The sequence below is a fragment of the Heteronotia binoei genome, chromosome 9 (genome assembly GCF_032191835.1).
Source record: "Heteronotia binoei isolate CCM8104 ecotype False Entrance Well chromosome 9, APGP_CSIRO_Hbin_v1, whole genome shotgun sequence".
NCBI classification, from domain to species: Eukaryota; Metazoa; Chordata; class Lepidosauria; order Squamata; family Gekkonidae; genus Heteronotia; species Heteronotia binoei.
In genome coordinates this window covers 75,304,092-75,323,654 of record NC_083231.1, presented here as the reverse complement: position 1 = coordinate 75,323,654, position 19,563 = coordinate 75,304,092, and the positions used below count along the sequence as shown (strand labels likewise).

At 42.1% G+C, this 19,563-nt stretch overlaps 1 protein-coding gene across 1 annotated transcript in view; it reads right to left on the bottom strand.

Moving 5' to 3' along the window:
- Window positions 1–12,844, bottom strand: part of LOC132577206 (WD repeat-containing protein 64-like) — a 57,202-nt gene extending 44,358 nt beyond the window's left edge. Inside the window, exons 1-9 of the mRNA XM_060246808.1 lie at window positions 12,612–12,844; window positions 10,701–10,795; window positions 9,638–9,730; window positions 8,436–8,481; window positions 7,972–8,018; window positions 7,390–7,507; window positions 6,843–6,912; window positions 4,567–4,810; window positions 2,495–2,600 (exon numbers count right to left, since the gene is read on the bottom strand). Of these exons, the coding sequence (XP_060102791.1) occupies window positions 2,495–2,600; window positions 4,567–4,810; window positions 6,843–6,912; window positions 7,390–7,507; window positions 7,972–8,018; window positions 8,436–8,481; window positions 9,638–9,730; window positions 10,701–10,795; window positions 12,612–12,806 (1,014 nt within the window). The 5' untranslated portion in view covers window positions 12,807–12,844. The remainder of the gene's footprint in view (window positions 1–2,494; window positions 2,601–4,566; window positions 4,811–6,842; window positions 6,913–7,389; window positions 7,508–7,971; window positions 8,019–8,435; window positions 8,482–9,637; window positions 9,731–10,700; window positions 10,796–12,611) is intronic.
- Between the last annotated feature and the right edge of the window lie 6,719 nt (window positions 12,845–19,563).

The window sequence follows — 19,563 nt, the reverse complement described above, 5'->3', positions numbered from 1 at the left end:
ATGTGTGTCGGGACATGTTGCTTCTGCTCTATGCTTGCCTTGAGCAGAGAACAACAACAACTACAGGCAAAAAGCAGCTGGTATGAGTTTCAGCACGCATTATTGGATATGTTTATTTTTAGCTTTAAAGGTAAATATTTAAATATTTGTATTTACCTTTATCATATTTACTGGCTGAGCTGGTGCTTACTTTACCAAAGGCACTATGTTTATATCTGAAAATTATACAGTTCACTATAGCAACACCTGTATGAAAGCTCTCCATATTACTAAAGTGCTGTATGGTGTTTTCATGCAATCAACAGAACATGGCTCCTCTGGTCTGCAGGCTCCATTTCCACCCTGCCCTCCTAGGGGTTTCCAATTCCCTGAAGGTGCCTTCCTTTCTCTCTAGGGTAATGCAACACCACCACCTGCCCTTTTTGAGGAATTGCATGCTAGGAAGAATAGGACTCCCAGCTCCCCTTCTGGAGCCTTGCCTCTATATCTCCCACCACCTGGATTCCACAGGGACAGTTTAATGCCTTGGTTGCCCTTGGAGGAATAGCTGCTTGCCACCCCCCTCGAGACCCTTTTAAAATAGCATGTTCGAAATGGTGGAGGCCTATGTGGTACAGAGAACCACTCCCTGAATCAACAGTTTAAAGCATTTACCAAAAAGAAAATATTTACACGCATACTTTTAGCCCAGCACCAGATTTGAGCAAGGAAAACAAAAGAAACTGGAGAAAAATGCATGTCCTCTGTCCCTCTCGCTATACATGCCCTACCAGCTATTAAAATAGGACAGGCTCTTTAAGTTTAGCTAGTTACAGAACTCTACACAGTTACCATTACATTCAAACTTGCTCCAAGTCTCCTAGGTGACCACATGGCCAATGGCTGCCTGCTTGCAGACCAGAGCTCAGAGTTCTCTTCAACCCAGCATTCCAAAGAGCTATTTCCTGTTGCACTGATATTTTATCATCTCTATCTTCCCTGCCAATTGACCAAGTCAGCCCAGGTCAGAGAAGCATTTCCTCCAGCCTCTTCCTGGAGAGTTATCCCTGGTTTTGTTCTAGCCCCTAGTCCTCTGCACTCTGTTCTCTGTCTGGTGAAGGGACAGGAGAAGGGGGAAACTTGTATTTCCTGCTAGATCCATTGGCATTTGTATGAAGGTGGGCTGAGGTACCATGACACTGACTACTTCTTCTCCTGTCCTGTCAGTTCATTGTCCACAGAAAAAGAAAAAAGCTTAAAAAAATGCCAAGTGGAGGTTTGCAGCTTCATCACATCACTGAGAAAAGGGAGGATGGATGTGATGGCATGAATGCTATTGTTTGCTGGGTGGCCTTTGCCATCTGTGTTCACCCTGCGGTTTCTTCTCTTGATTGAGCAAATGGCCAGTGTAGTCTCTGAACAGAATCTTTATGCAGTGCTAACAACAAAGGGCAGGACCCAAAGGCCTGTGGAACTAGTTCTGTGAGATCAGTTTCAGAAGCTGCCAGAATTAGAACTGGGAGGCATAGGTCTTCAGCATGCAGCTCCACGTGACATCTGGCTCTTGGCCCGGACTCCAGGTTCTTAGCCCCTTTTCACCTATCACACTGATGTCATGGTAGAGATTTCAGGCTTGGTTTTTGTTTCTTTGTTTTGGTTTTTGGTCACACATGTGCTGTCAATGAAGTACTAGCAAACTGAGGAGCATTTCAGTGCATGTTGTGATATGGCCTGAAGGTCTGCCATGCACAGTACAGAAACAATTCCACTGAGCTAGCATAAGCGTGACTCTAAGCATCTCCTTAGATCCTTGTCATTAAATCAAAAATCTGGGGCACAGTAAACCACAAAATTTCTGCAATGGGTATAAAACAAATTTACTTAATGTTTACTTTTCTTTCTTGTAGTGACTGCAGACATTTTTAGCTGCACTCTGAAGTGCCACTGGCTGATCACTGGATTTCCTGCTCAGGTCCTTTGCTCTACAATGCTGAGATTTTACCAGGAATTGCCAATTCAATCTTCAACACAGTTCCACAGTTTTGAGACCAAAAATTCATCTTTTTCTTTTTCTTGAATGAAAGCTGATGTTTCCACAGCAAGACAACATGGGGGCTAAGAGAATAAGTGGTAATTTGGGAGGTCACTGGTTCAGATCTTGCCTCTACCACCATCTCACTAGGTGGCCTTAGTTCTATAGTCCTGCCTCAGTTTTCCAATTACTATATTGGGATAACCATACTACCCTAATTTATTAGAGGTCACCTGTAAAGATTGCAAGATAATATGTGTGAAGCTCTTTGAACATCAAAAGTGCCATGCACTAAATATTCTAATCACAGGAAATTTTTGTACTTAATACCCAATATCCTTCCTTGCATGGGATTGTGAAGTATACATAACTTTGCCTATGTAACTGAGGTCTGCAGTGAGATCAAATTTATAGAAAGATCCCATCCAGACTCCTAAGTGCACATATCCATGAAGTTTTTCCATGCAAATCAGAAGTTCTCACCTTGATTGTGCTGTCCAGAGACACTGATAAAATCTTTGTGCTGCCGTGAACAATGCTTAGGAAGCCAATTGGAGATGTGTGTCCTCGCAGAATGCCAACAGCCCATCTAGTACAGTGGCCGAACAACAACAACAAAAGAGTTATGCTAGCAAATATATATTTACTATATCAGGCAAACAGCACCACCAGGGGGCCACTTTGTATAAGAAAGAGTGTACAAGAAGGTTTTTTTTAAAAAAACAAACAAAACAAAAACAACCTCATCCAGCACTGTGATCCCAATCCAAATTGAGGTAGCTGCTATTTAGGAAAGCTGAACAAGATAGAACATTTGCACTGCTCTCCTAATCAGATATATACCCTTCTAAGTGCATTAACTTTAATAGAAGAAGGGTAGAACTCTGCTTTTAATGGCATTGGCAGTCTTCTAGGCTCTAGGCTGTTGCGACATGGCTCAGGCTGAGTGGGCTGAAGTTGAATCCAGCGAAGACAGAGGTCCTATGCGTGGGTCGCGGCGCTCTGGGAAGGGAAATAGCTCTCCCGACCTTTGATGGTGCGCCATTGAAAGCAGCGCGCCAGGTAAAGAGTCTGGGTGTTTTACTGGAGCCTTCACTATCGATGGAGGCCCAGATAGCAGCCACTGCCAAGTCAGCATTCTTCCATCTGAAGCGGGCAAGGCAGCTGGCCCCTTTCCTTGAGCGCCGGGACCTCGCAACAGTGATCCACGCAACGGTCACCTCAAGACTAGACTACTGTAATGCCCTCTACTTGGGGCTACCTCTGTGCCGGACCCGGAGATTGCAGCTAGTGCAGAATGCGGCGGCCAGGCTGTTGTTGGGACTCCCAAAACGGGAACATATACAGCCGGGGCTACGTGAACTGCACTGGCTGCCGATTATATACCGGGTCCAGTACAAAGTGTTGGTCGTTACCTTTAAAGCCTTATATGGCCGAGGACCTGTCTACCTGAGGGACCGTCTTTCCCCATACGAACCCCAGAGAGCACTGAGGTCAACCGGGAAAAACCTAATGACTGCCCCTGGGCCGAAGGAAATTAAATATCAGAGTACCAGAGCACGGGCCTTTTCGATCGCGGCCCCTACCCTGTGGAACCGACTCCCAGAGGAGGTGCGGGCCCTGCGGAACCTTGAACAGTTCCGCAGGGCCTGCAAGACCACCCTTTTTAAATTAGCATACTCGGACTGCTAGGAAAAACGGTAACCAAGGGTCCGCCAATGCGGTCTAAAGATCTATACCGCATCACAACTGTATTACTGGATTGGTTTTAAGTTAATATTTTAATGTTTTATTGCTCTATATTGTAATTTTAAGGTTTTACTTGTTATTGTATGATTGTAGAATGTTGTTAGCCGCCCTGAGCCTGCCGTGGTGGGAGAGGGCGGGATATAAATGAAATAAATAAATAAATAATAAATAAATAAATTATGCTCCCTCCAAAGAGATCCAACTATTTTACTTGGTAAGCTGAGGCACAGGAAGGTGTTTGAGACCACAAAGGAAAAGTGAATCAGCTGGGAACAGATACACTGATGGCTCATTCCTGTTCCATATCACAAAACTATCCATTCTGTTACATGGAGCACAAAGGCAAATCTGCCTGTCATTTGTATCAGATAGACACATTAAGTGTTATTGCTGTATGATTAAAATGAAGGTATAAAAAAGCCATGAATAAGGAGACAGGACTAGACTTGTCCTAGAACTGTTGAAAAAATGCTTTAGTAATAACAATTGCTGAAGGCCACCTCAAGCTTATTATACAGCAGTAATTAAGATAAAATAAATATTGATGCAAGAACCTGGGTGGGGCTTTAAATATTGGCCAACATCTAGGACAAAGCAGACACCGAGGAAAACTACTAAATAATTAATGTTTCAGAAAGGTCCTGGTTCTAACCTTCAGTACTTTATTTTGAAAGTAAACCATACTGAATTCAGAAGAACTCTCTTTGAAGAAAATGTCTTATTTGGCAAAGCCTAAATTAATCTATCCATGAAGTATGGGAGCTGGAAACAGCCTCAATCCATTTTATCCCATTTTAACATTTTACCCAGGGATGTAAGGGTTCCAAAGACGAATATTCCGGTCCAAACCACCAGTCACAAGAAGATTATTTTCTCTGCAATAGTCAAAAGTCTTGACTCCTTTGTACACTTTAAAAACAGACTCATCACACTGAAATCGCTTCCGTGGAGAAGCACCAGCTGGTATGGGAAATTTGTTCTGACTGCCACTCCTGGAACCCATCAGAGTTTTCAAGCGATGCTTCACATTTTTGGTTCTATTAACACAACCTGTGTCAGAGGAAAATAAAAAAGGCAGATGAGGCATAAAGGAAGGAGGCGATAGATCAAAAGCCTTCTATGCAGGCTCTACAATCGTACCATTTGCTCTAAAGAACTATTAAGCAGATGCAATGGATTATTGCCACCCATTATGATGAAACATCCTATCAATTTACTTAAAAAGTTGCTATCTGATAGGATTGGGAGCAGAACCTTTTCAGTACATTTGATATGAATTGCATTGGAGTATCCTTCAGAATTAGGATAAACTGTAATCAAGGGTGTTGAACTCATTTGTTATGAGGGCCGGATCTGACATAAATGAGACCTTGTTGGGCCGGGCCATGTCGGGTTGGGCTGGGCCAGACCATGTCAGGCTGGGCCATATGTGTACCTATTTAAGATTAGGTAGTAGAGATATAAACTTTATAATGGACATAGACAAACACAATTAAATATATATATTTTAAAAAATTAAAACATGCTTAAAACATTAGCACTCATTGGTCTTAAAGGTGCTTTCTTTGTATTTCTCCCATGGGATCCAAGGAACTGTGAAAAGAAAGCTCTGGCTCTTTCCTTCTTTCCTAGGGGAGTGGGAGGAAGAGCCTTAGCCAATAAAAGGGAGGCTTGGCTCAGTAGCTCTGCTGTGCAATTGAGAGAGCCTGGAAAAACAAGCTCTGCCTCCCATCCCCTCCTCCTTCAGCCAATGGAGAAAATAAAGGTTTTGCTCTGTGGCTTTTGCACAATTGAGCAAACCAATCTGTGATGTAGAGAGAAGGAGAAGGAAGCAGATGACAGCTAGTTGGTTGGGGGCCTGATAGGAGCCCTCTGAAGGCCTGATTCGGCCCCCGGACTGCATGTTTGACACCCCTGTGTACACCAAATAAAGCAAAAGAACTGTCTCTTCAAACTCAATACTGTGATTGAACTAACATGGATTTCAGGATAAAATCCTGATCATTTAACTTGAGATACATTCTCTGGAGCTGAGCTAATGCCCTTCGGTGTTTATGACTTCTGAAAATCTTGGGTTTAGCTCCTTGTTCATAGTTTAGATACCTCTCATCAACCAATAAACTGATGTTTTTGGATATTTGGAGAACATGGTATAATTGACAGAGTATTGTATTGAGAGAGCCAGAGTGAATTAACCCAGGTTCAAATCCCAGTGTAGCTTTTAATATTACTTTCTACGCCTAATCTAACTCACAAGGTTGTTATGAAAATAAAACGTCGGGGTGAGGAACCATGTCTTCTAATCTGGGCTCCTTGGAGGAAGGACAGGATAGAAATTTCTACATTTCTTCTTTTACAAGTGAAGGCAATTCCTATGCCTTTTACTGATTTTATTTCCATTTCAAATTCTGACAAATTTGTTCTATTAAAGAATTTGCCTTACTGTCAAGTACAAGTCTCTGAAAAGAATTTTTCTCAAACTTGTATTCAAGAAACTGTGTATTGATTTTCCTAATAGTGTTGTCATTGCTGATGAATAATCAATTATCCAATGAATATTCATAACTACACTGTTTTATGTGTTCATACATGTATTCACACCCATATATTTATGATTGTACTAACCTATGTATGGCAATATCAGTATTCACTAATCCTTGCATATATTCATTGTATTCTTTTAAAGTGCTAAGCAGAATAGCATTGGGAACAACAGAGGCCACAGTGAAAGGTAAGCAAATGTGGGGCACAAGGGTCTAATCTCATCTCCCTGGTAATGGAAGATAGGTACCAGCAAAAGATGCCTGTGAGATGGAATGCAACCTTGGAGAAGAGTACCACCGGTGTCTGGGAAAGGAACTAATTCAAAGACATTTGAGTGTGAGATGTTTGGGCAGGAAGGGTGATGTGCTTTTAACCTATAGCCTATATTTGGACTGTAAATTTTGTTTTAGGACAGTCTGGCAAGGCCAATAGCCTTGCATACACATGCTACAAGTGTTTGCTATATGTTTATTAATTAAAGCTTCTTCTACAATTATTTAAGTCTTGTGATAGATTCTGGGCAAAACCTTATACTTACCTATCACCAGTGCAGTACTATCATCATTTGAACTAGATATGATGGATTCCACAGAATGGATATATTTGATCTGCAATGACAAGAAGACAACAGAAAATCTGACAAAATTCAAAGTGTTCTCAGGCTATTTAAAATCAATTAGCCAGCATAATCCTTTGACAGCCAGTGCAGTATAGTGGGTTCCCATTGGGGAAAAAGGCAGGTTAAAATCAATTAAATAAATGAATAAATAATAAACATAATGGAAGACGGAACTAATGCAGTAACAGACTAGTTAAGGAAAATCTATGGCAAGCAATGAGTCAGGAACCTAAAGGAAGGAAAGTAAGCTGTGGTGCAGGCTTCACATAACAAGTAATAAGGCAGGTTTCTGCTATGAAAATATTCCACAGGAAGCATCTTTAAGACTGATGCAAACAACCACAGTGCATGCAGAGATTGCATTATAACCCTGTTCATGGAAAATTATTGTTCTGAATCCTTCACATAAGCAGATGTGCCGTTACAATGGAACTATAGTAAACTTCAGGGTTTGAAATCCTCTTACCTTTGTCACCCAGTCATTATGAACCTTCCAACGAATGAAGGTAATATTTTCCCAGTCCTTAAAAGCATCTATGGAAACTGTGGGAATTTCTTCCACAGCTGGACATTTTGTCCAATTCCTACAAGTATGAAAGATTGTTAAGGTGCAAGTCTGGATAGATGAACAGAAGCAGACCAGACAGCATCAGATTCCTTAGATGTTATTCAGGAACATTGTTATGAATTACCAATCTACAGCATATTTTGCAGCTTCTTGTTTGTTGTAAAACACATTTAACAAAATCTGTCACTAAATTTACCAAAAATTAATATAAAGTGGTTCACTACAGCTTGCCTTTTGCAGACCAAAATAAGTTAATGAAAAACAGTGAACTGAGGCATTATGGTGTATAAAACATGGTGTATTCATATATAAAATATACATTATAGTGTATAAAACACACAACCTCCTCTTGCCAGAAGTCCATGTACCACAATACCTAAAATTCATTTCAGGATCTTCTTAAACTTCATTTTTGAAGGCTGCACTAAGATCCCCTGAAGGAGTAGCATTTTGTGTAAGCCACTATGAGCCATTACATACCTCAGTGAATCTGCCACAGAACTGATCAATAGGATATTAACACAGCCCTAATAAACAAAATGCCAATATATCAGTATCCAAATTTAAGGGATAATAACCATGTTCCAAATATTTCTGCTACTACAATATATTTTTCAGCTGCCTGATCAGCTTTATCTAATAATTAAATTTTAAAAATTTAGTTCATGCACTGAAAGAACAGCAAAATATCAGTGGAGTGGCAATATCTATATCTAAACAATGTATTCCAAGTCAACCCAGAAAATATCATGCCTTCTACATTTATTATTAATGCAAAGAAACAAATTAATTATATTATTTAACAACCTGAACCTTCCTTGTTACAAATTATGGACCTTATTGTAGGTAGAAATAGCAAAACTTACTTATGCTAAAGAGTTACATTTTATGTTCAATAGATGTATATTTTGAAATATAAGTAAAGTACACTTATATTATCATACCTGTTCATCACCAAATGATATCACACATTCACCTTCTCCTCGAATACTTTAAATAAGGACAAAAAGTATTATCTAAACCAAGCATTTGACAAAACAGTCAATCTGATCATAACCAAAGATCTTATACGTTAAGAAAATGCTAAGTACAATAATATCCTATGGGTGGGATCCAGCGATCTTTCAGTTGAATTCTGCTCATAAAATTAGGCTTTACTCCCTTCTCCTTCCAACTGCAGTCCCCTGTGTTGCTGGAGAGCTGCACTTGAGGGTCAGGGAGACACCAGAGATGGTGTGAAATATGGCATGGGGGCCGTGGCTGCAGGTGGAAATCTATGGCGCCCCACCCCCACTCCCAAGCTGCATGAACAGAAGTTCCTTTTGCTCATGTAAGCAAAGTCTGCATCCAGTCCTAGGGCTGCAATCCAGAACTACTGTAGGAATGTATGAAATTGGAACTTCCACAAAGTCTTAGAAATGAGGTTGAGGATTCAACACTGATATCACCTGTGGAAAATAAAGCAGGAAGCCTCATAATATGCATCGTTCTGTTACACAGATGTGATTGATTTTTCCATGGTTGAAGAAGTAAATTAACTTTTTACATAACAGTAAAATCCAACTTGCAGCATTTAATCTTCCTGTGGGAAACCTTCCTACACAGAAAAAAAAAATCTGTCTATCCCTGTGTTCTTTTTCAAATAGAAGTCTGTCATGATTCTGCACAGGTGTTCAAGAACAGATATTGGCAAAATACCTGTGATTAGTTCTTAGCTACCTAGGTGATATCCCTCTAAAAAGTGTGAGAGAAACAGGAAGGAACAATTGAGATAGGTAGCCACGTTAGTCTAAATGTAGCCGTAGAAAAGACCAAGAGTCCAGTAGCACCTTAAAGACTAACAAAATCTGCAGTAGGTTATGAGCTTTCCTGAGTCACTGCAATGACTGCCAAAGTCTCATACCCGACCACAATTTTTGTTAGTCTTTAAGGTGCTATTGGACGCTTAACCTACTTCAGTAAGGAATGGTGTGAGATATGGCTCAGCTAGGATTCATTCTCTGTAAAGGTTTGTGCTTTGTATTCTTAAAACTGGTAATTTTAAGGCATCTTTCAGGCCTTATATGAGATTGTATTAGCAGAAAGTTATATTTCTGTACCAGAAAAGAGAGCCTGCTTTTGCTTATAACTAAGTTTCAGTTCTTACCTATAGTCCAAACACAGAGGCATTGTTTCAAGGCCAATAATTTGGCAATACAGTCCCATGGTGGAGAGCTCATACAGACGTATCTCTCTGTCACTTAAACACAATGTTAAAAATCATTTTTAGAAACCTAGTAAATGGTTTTTACACCTAGAGTTTCTGTCATACCCTTCATCTGTGTTGCATTTACTTGTAGGAATTCATCTTGTGGATGATTATACTAAAACACACTTGGAGCCTACCAACTGTGTGTGAAGGGAGTGGATGCTATCCACAGTCCTCCAAATACACAATTATGTTGTAGGAACAGAGCTAACAAGCCTCTTTGATGTGTACAGAATTTCTATGTCCATTTCATTTCCAATAAGTTTCACTGTCACTGATTTTGGGGCACACATCGTAAGAAAAAGGATGGAAAGCAATCACTGGGTCTCCATACTTCAAGGGCAAGAGGACTTGGGATGCATCCAGGTTGTAAACATGTATTAGTTTCATATCAATTTAATTGTCACTTCTGAACAACGTGATTGTGAAAAACTATGAATTTTCTAATAGAATCCAAGCCCTCTCCCCAAATTACAGTTTCAGGATTCCCCGTAAAGAGAAGACAACTATTAAACTAGTTTTACGTTTGCAATGTTTATATTTTATTAGATAGTCCATCATTCCTCTCAATGAGAGACATGCCTTTAAAACTATTTAGACTCTTTATCTTAACACAAAGATAACCAGGACAGTCAGGATTATACTCTTTAGCATCACATTGCCACTTCCATATCACATTAGTGGCCTGTACTGCAAGGAATGAAAGGGGGTAGGGGGGGCAAGCCTTTCTGATTTATCATAAAATTCTGAAATTTTATCCCTCCTAGACTCCCAAAGAAAAGCAAGGGTCTCATTTAAATGGATACTGCCACCTTGAAACCCAACTGAAGTCCAACATGTGCAAGGTTAACTACCATGCCCTCCACCTAGTTTGCTGCACACCATTACAAATATTTGTAAAGTGATAGTTTTTATTGTGAAACTTTGACAATGAAAGTATGATTGTCATTATACTACATACCAGGTCCCAATAATTAGCTTGTTATAATGAGGCATTAAAATGGAGTCAGAAACCCACTTCATCTTCCGATTTTGCAGTTTGTTTTCATTTTCATCCTAGACACCAAAGATAACATAAAATTCCTGGCCTCCAGTGAGGAAAAATCATATACAAGAGGGGACCCACAAGGGCTGGTTTCCACTTCCCTTCTTATTCTGTCTCTGTTAACCAGCCCCCTTCTTCTTCCTCCCCCAACCCTCCCAATGTTCTTCTCTCATCTTCTTGTTTAGCGGCCTGCTCAACCTTCCCCCCCACCCAGCTATTCAGTCTGCTCATTCTTCTTATAATGGTATGCCTTCTCCCTCACCATTTTGCTTTCTTCCTTTCCCTCTCTGCTCCTTCTTCACCCCTACTCTCCTCCTTCATTGTTGAGCTTCAGTACACACGGATCATACATTTGTTGACCCTTTCAGTCAAAGCAGCTATAGTGCTATAGCACTTATTGGTAAGACTGCATGTAATGTATTCTCTTCATAATAGGCATGATAAAACATAACCACTGACAAGGTATTCTTCGTATAGTATACGCAAGATTTTTCTTTGATCACATATTAAGTCGTTTTTTTATGTTATATTCAGCACAAAAGTACAGCTGAATTTAAATCTCACAAGGTCCTGATTCCCAGCTATATTTTTTAAGTGAATTGGTATTGCTCTTTCTTGCAAACAGATGTATGCTTGGGATTCAACTAAACATTAAGCATTATCCAAGTTAGGACAGGATTCCCCCCTGATCTGACTTGCATTACATATAACATCCAGGGATAGTCTTCCCAAGCACTGCAGGGCAGTTCCTGCTCACAAGCACTGTGAAGGGAGACAATGTGCATCAGCCTTCCCTCCCCCACTGTTTTGCTGAGCCAAAGTGGGTTCAGGAGGCTAGTTTGTCCTATTTGGGGACTCCAGGTTGTTGGAAGTGCATGTTAGAAGTACATGGTCCTTGTGCCTCAGTCCTCCAGAAGCAAGCGACCACAGAATAAGCAGGGGCAGACAGGTACACACTAAGCTCCTTCCCGCTGTCTAATGTCACAGTCTCCCTATGAGATGCAGATGAGCACTCCTAGGGGAAAGCAACTCCCTCCCCCCTTTCCTGCTTCCATGCACACAAAATGGGAGCTGCAGGATGCTCCTTCTGCATCCAAGCCCATCTACTATATAGTAGTAAGCTTAGGATCTGTCTCTTTCTCTTAATCTACACCAGGGGTGGCCAACGGTAGCTCTCCAGATGTTTTTTGCCTACAACTCCCATCAGCCCCAGCCATTGGCCATGCTGGCTGGGGCTGATGGGAGTTGTAGGCAAAAAACATCTGTAGAGCTACCATTGGTCACCCCTGATCTACACTATCAGATGTATGTTTCTGTATAAAGTAGTTATTTTTTAGTTTCAACTAGAAACAATGGTTGTAACTGCAACCACATGCAGCTACATGATCTGTTCAGACTCAATACAACAAGCAACTGCTGTGTTAAAGCTTCATGCACTCTGCTGACTAACTAAAAAAGGATCTAGAGACCTACTAGCACTAGTACTATTCCCTGCACATGTGTCATGTAAACCCCAAAAGCAGGGCAAAATCCTTTCTCCCAGTTTTTCCAGCATGGGAGGGAAACAGCACAGGAGGGAAAGCTGAAAAACTTCCTTGTCCAGCATTTGTGAGCAGAAACTTACCCCGCATTGCTTGGGAACAATAGTTCCTGAATGTTTTGTATGCTGTGAGTCAGGCTGGGGGACCTCTGACCTGACTCAGGTAAGGTAATGTATGACGTTTAGCTGAGCTCTCAATCACTGTAACGTGTGTATAGAGCTAATACACTTTTCTTGTAGAATCTTAACATCAATAAATAGCATTTTCTTTTATTTCTCAAACTCACAAGTATAAGAGAACTTTTCTTCAACTTTAAATTTCTGGTCCAAGTAGAAACCAATCCATCTTGGCCTACACATATGATATTACCATCTACTGTGGAGGAGATATAAACAAGCGGCTCTCTATGTGGTGTTTCTGTCACTTTGGATGGACAGAGAAGTGATGTTCCTTTAGATTTTAGGAAATGCTCTTCCATCATAGAGTGCTCCAGTTAAAGCAGAATTTGAGTTTTGGTGGTGCCACCTGAAAGGAAGCAAATATTATAGATTAATATTTCTCACGTATTCTTTATATACAGATTCATTCAACAATGCAGACTGCCTGGAATTCTTGCGTTCTTAGTGTCTGGACAATGCAATCCTAAAACATATTACACCCTCTTAAGTCCATTGAAATTATTGGGCTTAAATGGGTGCAATTTTGTTCAGGATTACACTTGTTCAGGAGAGTCAGTTTGGTGTAGTGGTTAAGTGTGCGGACTCTTATCTGGGAGAACCGGGTTTGATTCCCCACTCCTCCACTTGCACCTGCTAGCATGGCCTTGGGTCAGCCATAGCTCTGGCAGAGGTTGTCCTTGAAAGGGCAGCTGCTGTGAGAGCCCCACCTACCTGTTGTGGGGGAGGAAGGTAAAGGAGATTGTGAGCCGCTCTGAGACTCTTCGGAGTGGAGGGCGGAATATAAATCCAATATCTTCTTCTTCTTTTTTACATTTTGATAACGTTGTAATCTGAGAAAACAGATACACATGCTCACCACTTCAATTGCACTGTTTCCCTATATACAATTCTGATGTACCTTCATCTAGTTGTTCCTGTTGCTTGATTAATGCTTAAAAAACGCAGAAACAATTGATTAAGTATTCTAATATATGGATTTATTCTGGCCTCACTTAAAATGTTTTAAGTGTGCTAAAGTTTGAATCCAGGGGCACCATTAAGACCGACAAAGTTTGATTCTGGACATAAGCTTTCATGTGCATGCACAAGAAAGGCAGCATTATAGAAGAAAGCACTTAAAGGGTGCCATTAGTGGCAACAAAGCTCCGTCTCGCTGATGGATTAAATGTGTTCGTTCAGACATCCACATCTGGCAATCGAGCGTCATCCAGAATCATCCCAGCTTGCTGCGCCTCAATGCCGCATTAATTTGACAGTGCAGAAAGTCTGGCCCTTTTTCAAAAAAGCGGCACAAGATCGGCTTTTTCCTGATTGGACAGCTCACGTGCAATACTGCCCCTTGGAATGTTTACCACCCCTCCCACCTTCTTTAAAAAAAAAAAAGCCCCAGCAGACATGCGCATTGCCAGATCATCCGGGAATCTGAGGTGACGCTTCTGCTTCTCCAATCAATACAGGATCGGAGGGTGGGGGGGGGGGGGGCGGAACATTATCCCACTATTCAGAACAGGGGGGAAAATCTTTTTTTTTCAATGTGGAGGATTTCCAGATATCATTGTCACTGCCAATTTCTAGGAAAGTAATTCCTGGCAGTTCCTTGGTTTGAATCGGCAACATTAATTCCGGAAACTTTCCCCCCTTCCCCCCCGCCTCTGAAGCAATGTTTGATTTCCCACCTCCAAACAGTTCGGCGCATGTTCAATGGACCCCCCCCCCTCCCAGAAATCACCATCTGATCATGCATGCTTCAAGAAAAGAGCGTGATAGTATTGGATGTCTGATCGCTCAACAACAGAATGAGTCGCATTCTTGGATGCTCGTCTGAATGGCCCTGCATCGAATCAATATTCAGCAGTTCAAATTTGAGCGCTACACACCCGCTTTTAATGGTACGTCTGACTGCACCCAAAGTCTCAGTACCTGCATCCAGTTTGTTCCCAACTAAGTCAACTTTGGATTTGATGGAATTGGCTTTATCTCCCAGATCCATGTCCCATTGGGTCTATTTGGAATTGCAGTCCCCTTGAGTCTAGTGCACATCCATGGAGCCACCAGCCAAGGAGTTCCCCAGGGATACATTATTTGTATGTTTTGCAGGTCCCAAAAACGTGAAGAAAGTTTCTTCCCAGTCACTGTCCAGATGGATTGCCTCAACCATCAGATGATGATATAGCTTAGCTGGTATACCATGCCCCTTAGAGATTTTTGCACATTCTACTATGCCTGTAGCTTCCTATACAGCTTTCTTTAATGGCATGCCTCTGACAGAAATATGTCAAACTGCTACTTGTTAATCTGCAGATACTTTCACACATCATTGCACTTTGGACCTGCAAATAAGACCTGACACTCAAATGGGGAAGGTGGTGCTTCAGTCGATGCTTAAATGAGGTGAACATGCCCCCACCACCTGTGGAATAGCTTTCTAGAATCCCTATGTGGAACTGCACAGAAGATTGATGGTGAAAATGAAGTTTCACTTACATTAACTGTTCTTCACTGAGTATCTTCTGTGCAGGCACACATACCCTCCCTCCTGCCCTGCTGCATGCTCTTGATTTGGTGGTGCTAGAAGTACTGTGCTGTGACACAGGAGCACTTGGTTGCTGGGCTGGAACTATGATTATAGCTCTGGCACATAGTACCCCCTGTAAAAGGCCTCTCTGATGTAAAAACTTTTCTGATGTCAAGCCTGCTCATGAGCAGCCCCATGTGTGCCTGCACAGAAGATACTTGATGAACAACAGTTACATGTAAGTGCAACCCTGTTTTATCCTAGGCGAAGTTACATCTTACTGCAACTAAAGGGCTATTTTTAGGTTTTTTAAAATGTTCATTCTTACTCTATACCAAAGAGGGACAAGCAACAGATTTAATAGGAATAATCTAATAGCCAGTAAATTAAAGAGCAAGAGTCTATATACAGAAGCTTGTTATGTCTTCAAGAAATGTTTAGGAGTGGAGTTTCACTCAACTAATTATTCATGGATTTGCATTTCATTTCAAGAGCAGCAAGGTTTTCAATTAATTACATCATGTCATTATGCAAGGATGCTGTTAAATTATGTTCACTTTTTGGGAGGGACAGAACTGACTCACATCACTTCAGCTTCCCACCTCTAAATGCAAGAGGTGTGACACTGGAAAGCCCAGTAGGGCTCCTCCCCATTTCTGCTCAGCCAGGTAACCTGACACTCTTCTCAAAGGGAAACTGGGTTCCTGTAGTAATAGAGCTGTTGTGACAATGCGATTGAGCAAACTTGCAGATGAATAAATGTGAAGAGGCTGCAAGTTAACTAACAGCCTGCTTGCACAAGGTATAAAGCTGCAATTTTAAGCAGATGTGCTCAAGAGTACATACCACTGGAATCAGGTAAATTAGTTCTGAGTGAACTGCTTTTTAATTCTATGATGTTTTACAGTCTTATGTCCCATTTCAGAATATAGTACTTAAAAACACACCAAATCAAAATCCATATTGACTTTTTAAAAACCATTTTAGTTGACAGAGATCAGGTTTCTTGAGAATTAGTTCAAATTATACCTGGAAAAGCAACGTTTAGAAGAAGTGATTACAAAACAAGTTAGAACTGAAATACTTTCAAACACGCAGTTGTTCCTGGCTCAGTTTTATTTGCACTGCTCAGTGCCTACCAATTGATGGAGAAGTACTACTGCTTGAGTAGACATCAAACAAATGAAGTGAGCTATAAATCTCCATTTAGCACATCTGGTATCTTTCACTGGAAATGCTACATCACCACAGACAAAGAAACAAGGACAAAATGTCACAAATTTAGCACAAGCAATATTATATACAAGGCACTCACTTTCTTAATGCTCTCCCAACTGCTGTAGCACCAACCCTTCTTCTTTTGTAAAGGATCAGAGTTTATTTACAGGGACCTTGGGATGCCTTGCCAGCAAAACTATTCAAAAGGCTTTTTGGTAGTGCTGAAAGTTGTTATGGTGACATAATTCAACAACAGCAGAACAAGGAGTTGCTAATCCTAGTTACAGTTTCAGGCTTCCTTGACGATCTTGAATGTGACCTAGTTGAAGTACAATCCTTCTGACTTCAGTATGTCTGATGCCTACAAAATGCAAGGCAGGAATATGGGCATAGATCAAATAAGTATAGTTCAACTTATTCTGAGAGCCACTTCCATATTTTTATTAACTCATCATGGCCACCCTGTTACTTTAATAATAGTGTGATTGATAATAATAATAGTCAGATTAGTGGTCACAGAATTGTGGATCCCCCATGTAAAACCAGCACGTAAACAGCTTTTATTTAAAGATAAGGAATTAAGGAGTTCAGAACTGGGAATTCTAGCAAAACAGTGGGAATAAAAACTGTACGGAGCAGTTCCAAAGTCAGGATGAAAAGAGAAGGAAGTCTCTTTTGTTCCTGGGCCCTGACACACAAACTGTAGACAGATCCTAAACCTTGGCTGGAAAATTCCTGGAAATTTTGGGGTCAGAGCCAGGGGAAGGAGTTCAGTGGGAATAAAGTCATAGAATCTACTCTTCAAAGTGACCATTTTCTGAACGTGGGAAGTGACGTCTAGAGAACAATTGTAATAGCAGGAGATCTCCAGGCATTACTTGGAGGCTGGCAACCCTACGCAGCATGCTTGGTGAGGTCTCTCTTCTTCATAAGTTCTGGGGAGCTATTTTTCTTCACAGTTACAGCAGAAGTCGCACAAACACTCAGGATTAAAAGATGGACATACTTCTGACTACTTTTTTCCATCTCTACCAAATTTTCTCCTTTGGAACGTCTACTTCTCTGTCCCCTCAGGACAAGCGCACCTCAGCTTTCTCTTTCTGCTTCTCCATCTTGGAGTTTACCCCCCCTCCTTTTCTTGGTGTTTAGTCAGGCCACTATGGGTGAAACCAGACGGCCGGTTTGGGCAGCTTGCAGGCACCCTGAAGAAAGCGCCCCAGAGCTTCTGGGCATTGGAAGAAGGGGCAGGCCTTGGGTGGCTGGGGAGTGTCTGGAACACTCACATGTCCCGCTCGCAGCTCCCTGGGCACTCGTAAGGTGCCCTCCGGCCTTCCAGATGGCCGGGCGCCGCCTCAGAGTCGCCCCAGCGAAAAGGGACCACTTTCCAAGTGGTGCCTTTTTGAGGTGGTTGGAGTGTCTTCGAGGACGAGGTAAGTGCAAGACAGGAGCAAGCGGCAGATGTTGTCGTCTGGACAGTTTTTTGGGGTTGACTTCAGAGGTGTCTCTGAGTTGATCCAAAATGCTGGTCTGTAATCAGCCTACTTGACCTTTCGGTAGAAATCACTCCCTCCCTCACTTCTGTATGTGTAAATTGTAATCAAGTTGCAGCTGACTTACAGCAACCCTGTAGAGTTTTCAAGACAAGAGAAGTTCAGAGGTTGTTGCTGTTGCCTGCCTCTGCATTGCTATCCTGGACTTCCTTTGTGGTCTCTCATCCAAATACGAATCACAGCTGTTTAACTTCTGAGATGTAACAAGATCAAGCTAGCCTCTAGAGGGCAGCGTTCACAGACCACTGCATAGATTAAAACAGGTCACAAACTTTACATTAAATATTTTTTACAATAATAAATATTTTTACAAGACCTGCATTTCCTTCCTGCCCCAGCCAAACATTCGACATCCAAACAAAATTTCTTTCATACCTCTATTTTATACCATTTGTAGTACTACTTGCACTCCCCGCTTTCTAAATGTGTAGAGGTACCCCGAACATTCAGTAATTGATGAGCCATGTGAGTGGGTTGCTCACTCACTCCTTATGGAGCAGTATAACTCAGATGTTGCACAGATTTAATCTTCCTGTCCCTTCTGTTAAGACTGGATATTCATGAAAGCATTTTTTTTTACTATTTTAACTCATACAAAAATCCACACTCTGTTAACCTCAGCTTTGGGCATGTTATGGCATTCAAGACACTGTGCTGCCTCAAACTGGTATGCTGCTGGTCATGAGAGCAAGCCAAGTCGCAGTGGCTCTAGCAGCTGGCAGTGCCAATCCAGGACCGGCCCATCACCTACTCTTGTACTGTACTAGCTGGGAGCAAGCTGAGTCCCAACAGCATGTCAGCACCCTTTTATGTTGTGGTGCCCCACACAGATATTAGTGCAATGAACAAATCAGGCTGCAACTAATGTTGGAAAGGGGGTTACAGTGGAAAGCATTTCCTTGCCCTCCACATAGGGACTGTGCTTTGAGCCTAGACTAGTTCAGGCTGTATGGTACATGCATGGGAGTGGCAAACATAAGGTCTGGGGGCCAGAACCTGCCTGTCCAGAGCTCTTTTCTGGCCCATGAGCAACTGGGACAAGAGAGGGAGCAATTGTCACATTCTCAGGGTGCAGGCAGGCAGGAGTCCAAAGCCAGTCCAAGGTCAAAGTCCAGGAAGTCAAGCAGGAGTCAAGTCACCAATGCAGAATCACAAACTGGAATCAGAAGTCAATGTCCAAAAGCCAAAAGGTCAGGGTGCCAAGGAAATCAAGCAGGTCAGGATCAGGAAGGATGCAAGCCAGAAAATAGATTTGTTGCTTCCACAAGGTTACCAGGTCCTGGGTGGGAACTATATGGGAGTCCCAATCAGCCTGCTCCCTGGGTGGCAGTGACTCTGCTAGAACTCAGGGCTGAGAGATCTGAAGCATCGGCATGCCTCATGTCTTTGCTCTGAAAGTTCTTTCCGGAGCCTACTTCGAACTCTTGAGGTGGGAGGAGGAAAGCTTGGAGGAGACTGATCATCAACAGCTGACACTGGTGCCTGGAGAGTGATTGATGGGCCAGCTGCTGTTTGTTCAGCCAACATACGATGCCCCAAGACCAGCCGATCCCGATCTGCCAGCCGAACCGGCCAGTACCCCGGCTGAAATGGAACTACAGGGGGAAACCCCCTCCACGGGGGCCGCCCCGAAACCGCAAGCGGCCCCAAGACGATCGACCCGGGAGCGCAGAGCACCTGCCTACTTACAAGACTATGTACATTAACTAGGGGGGGAGGAGTGTTGTGTATCGTGCTGAATGAAGCACCACGTGGCACAGGCGACCAGGGAAAGTC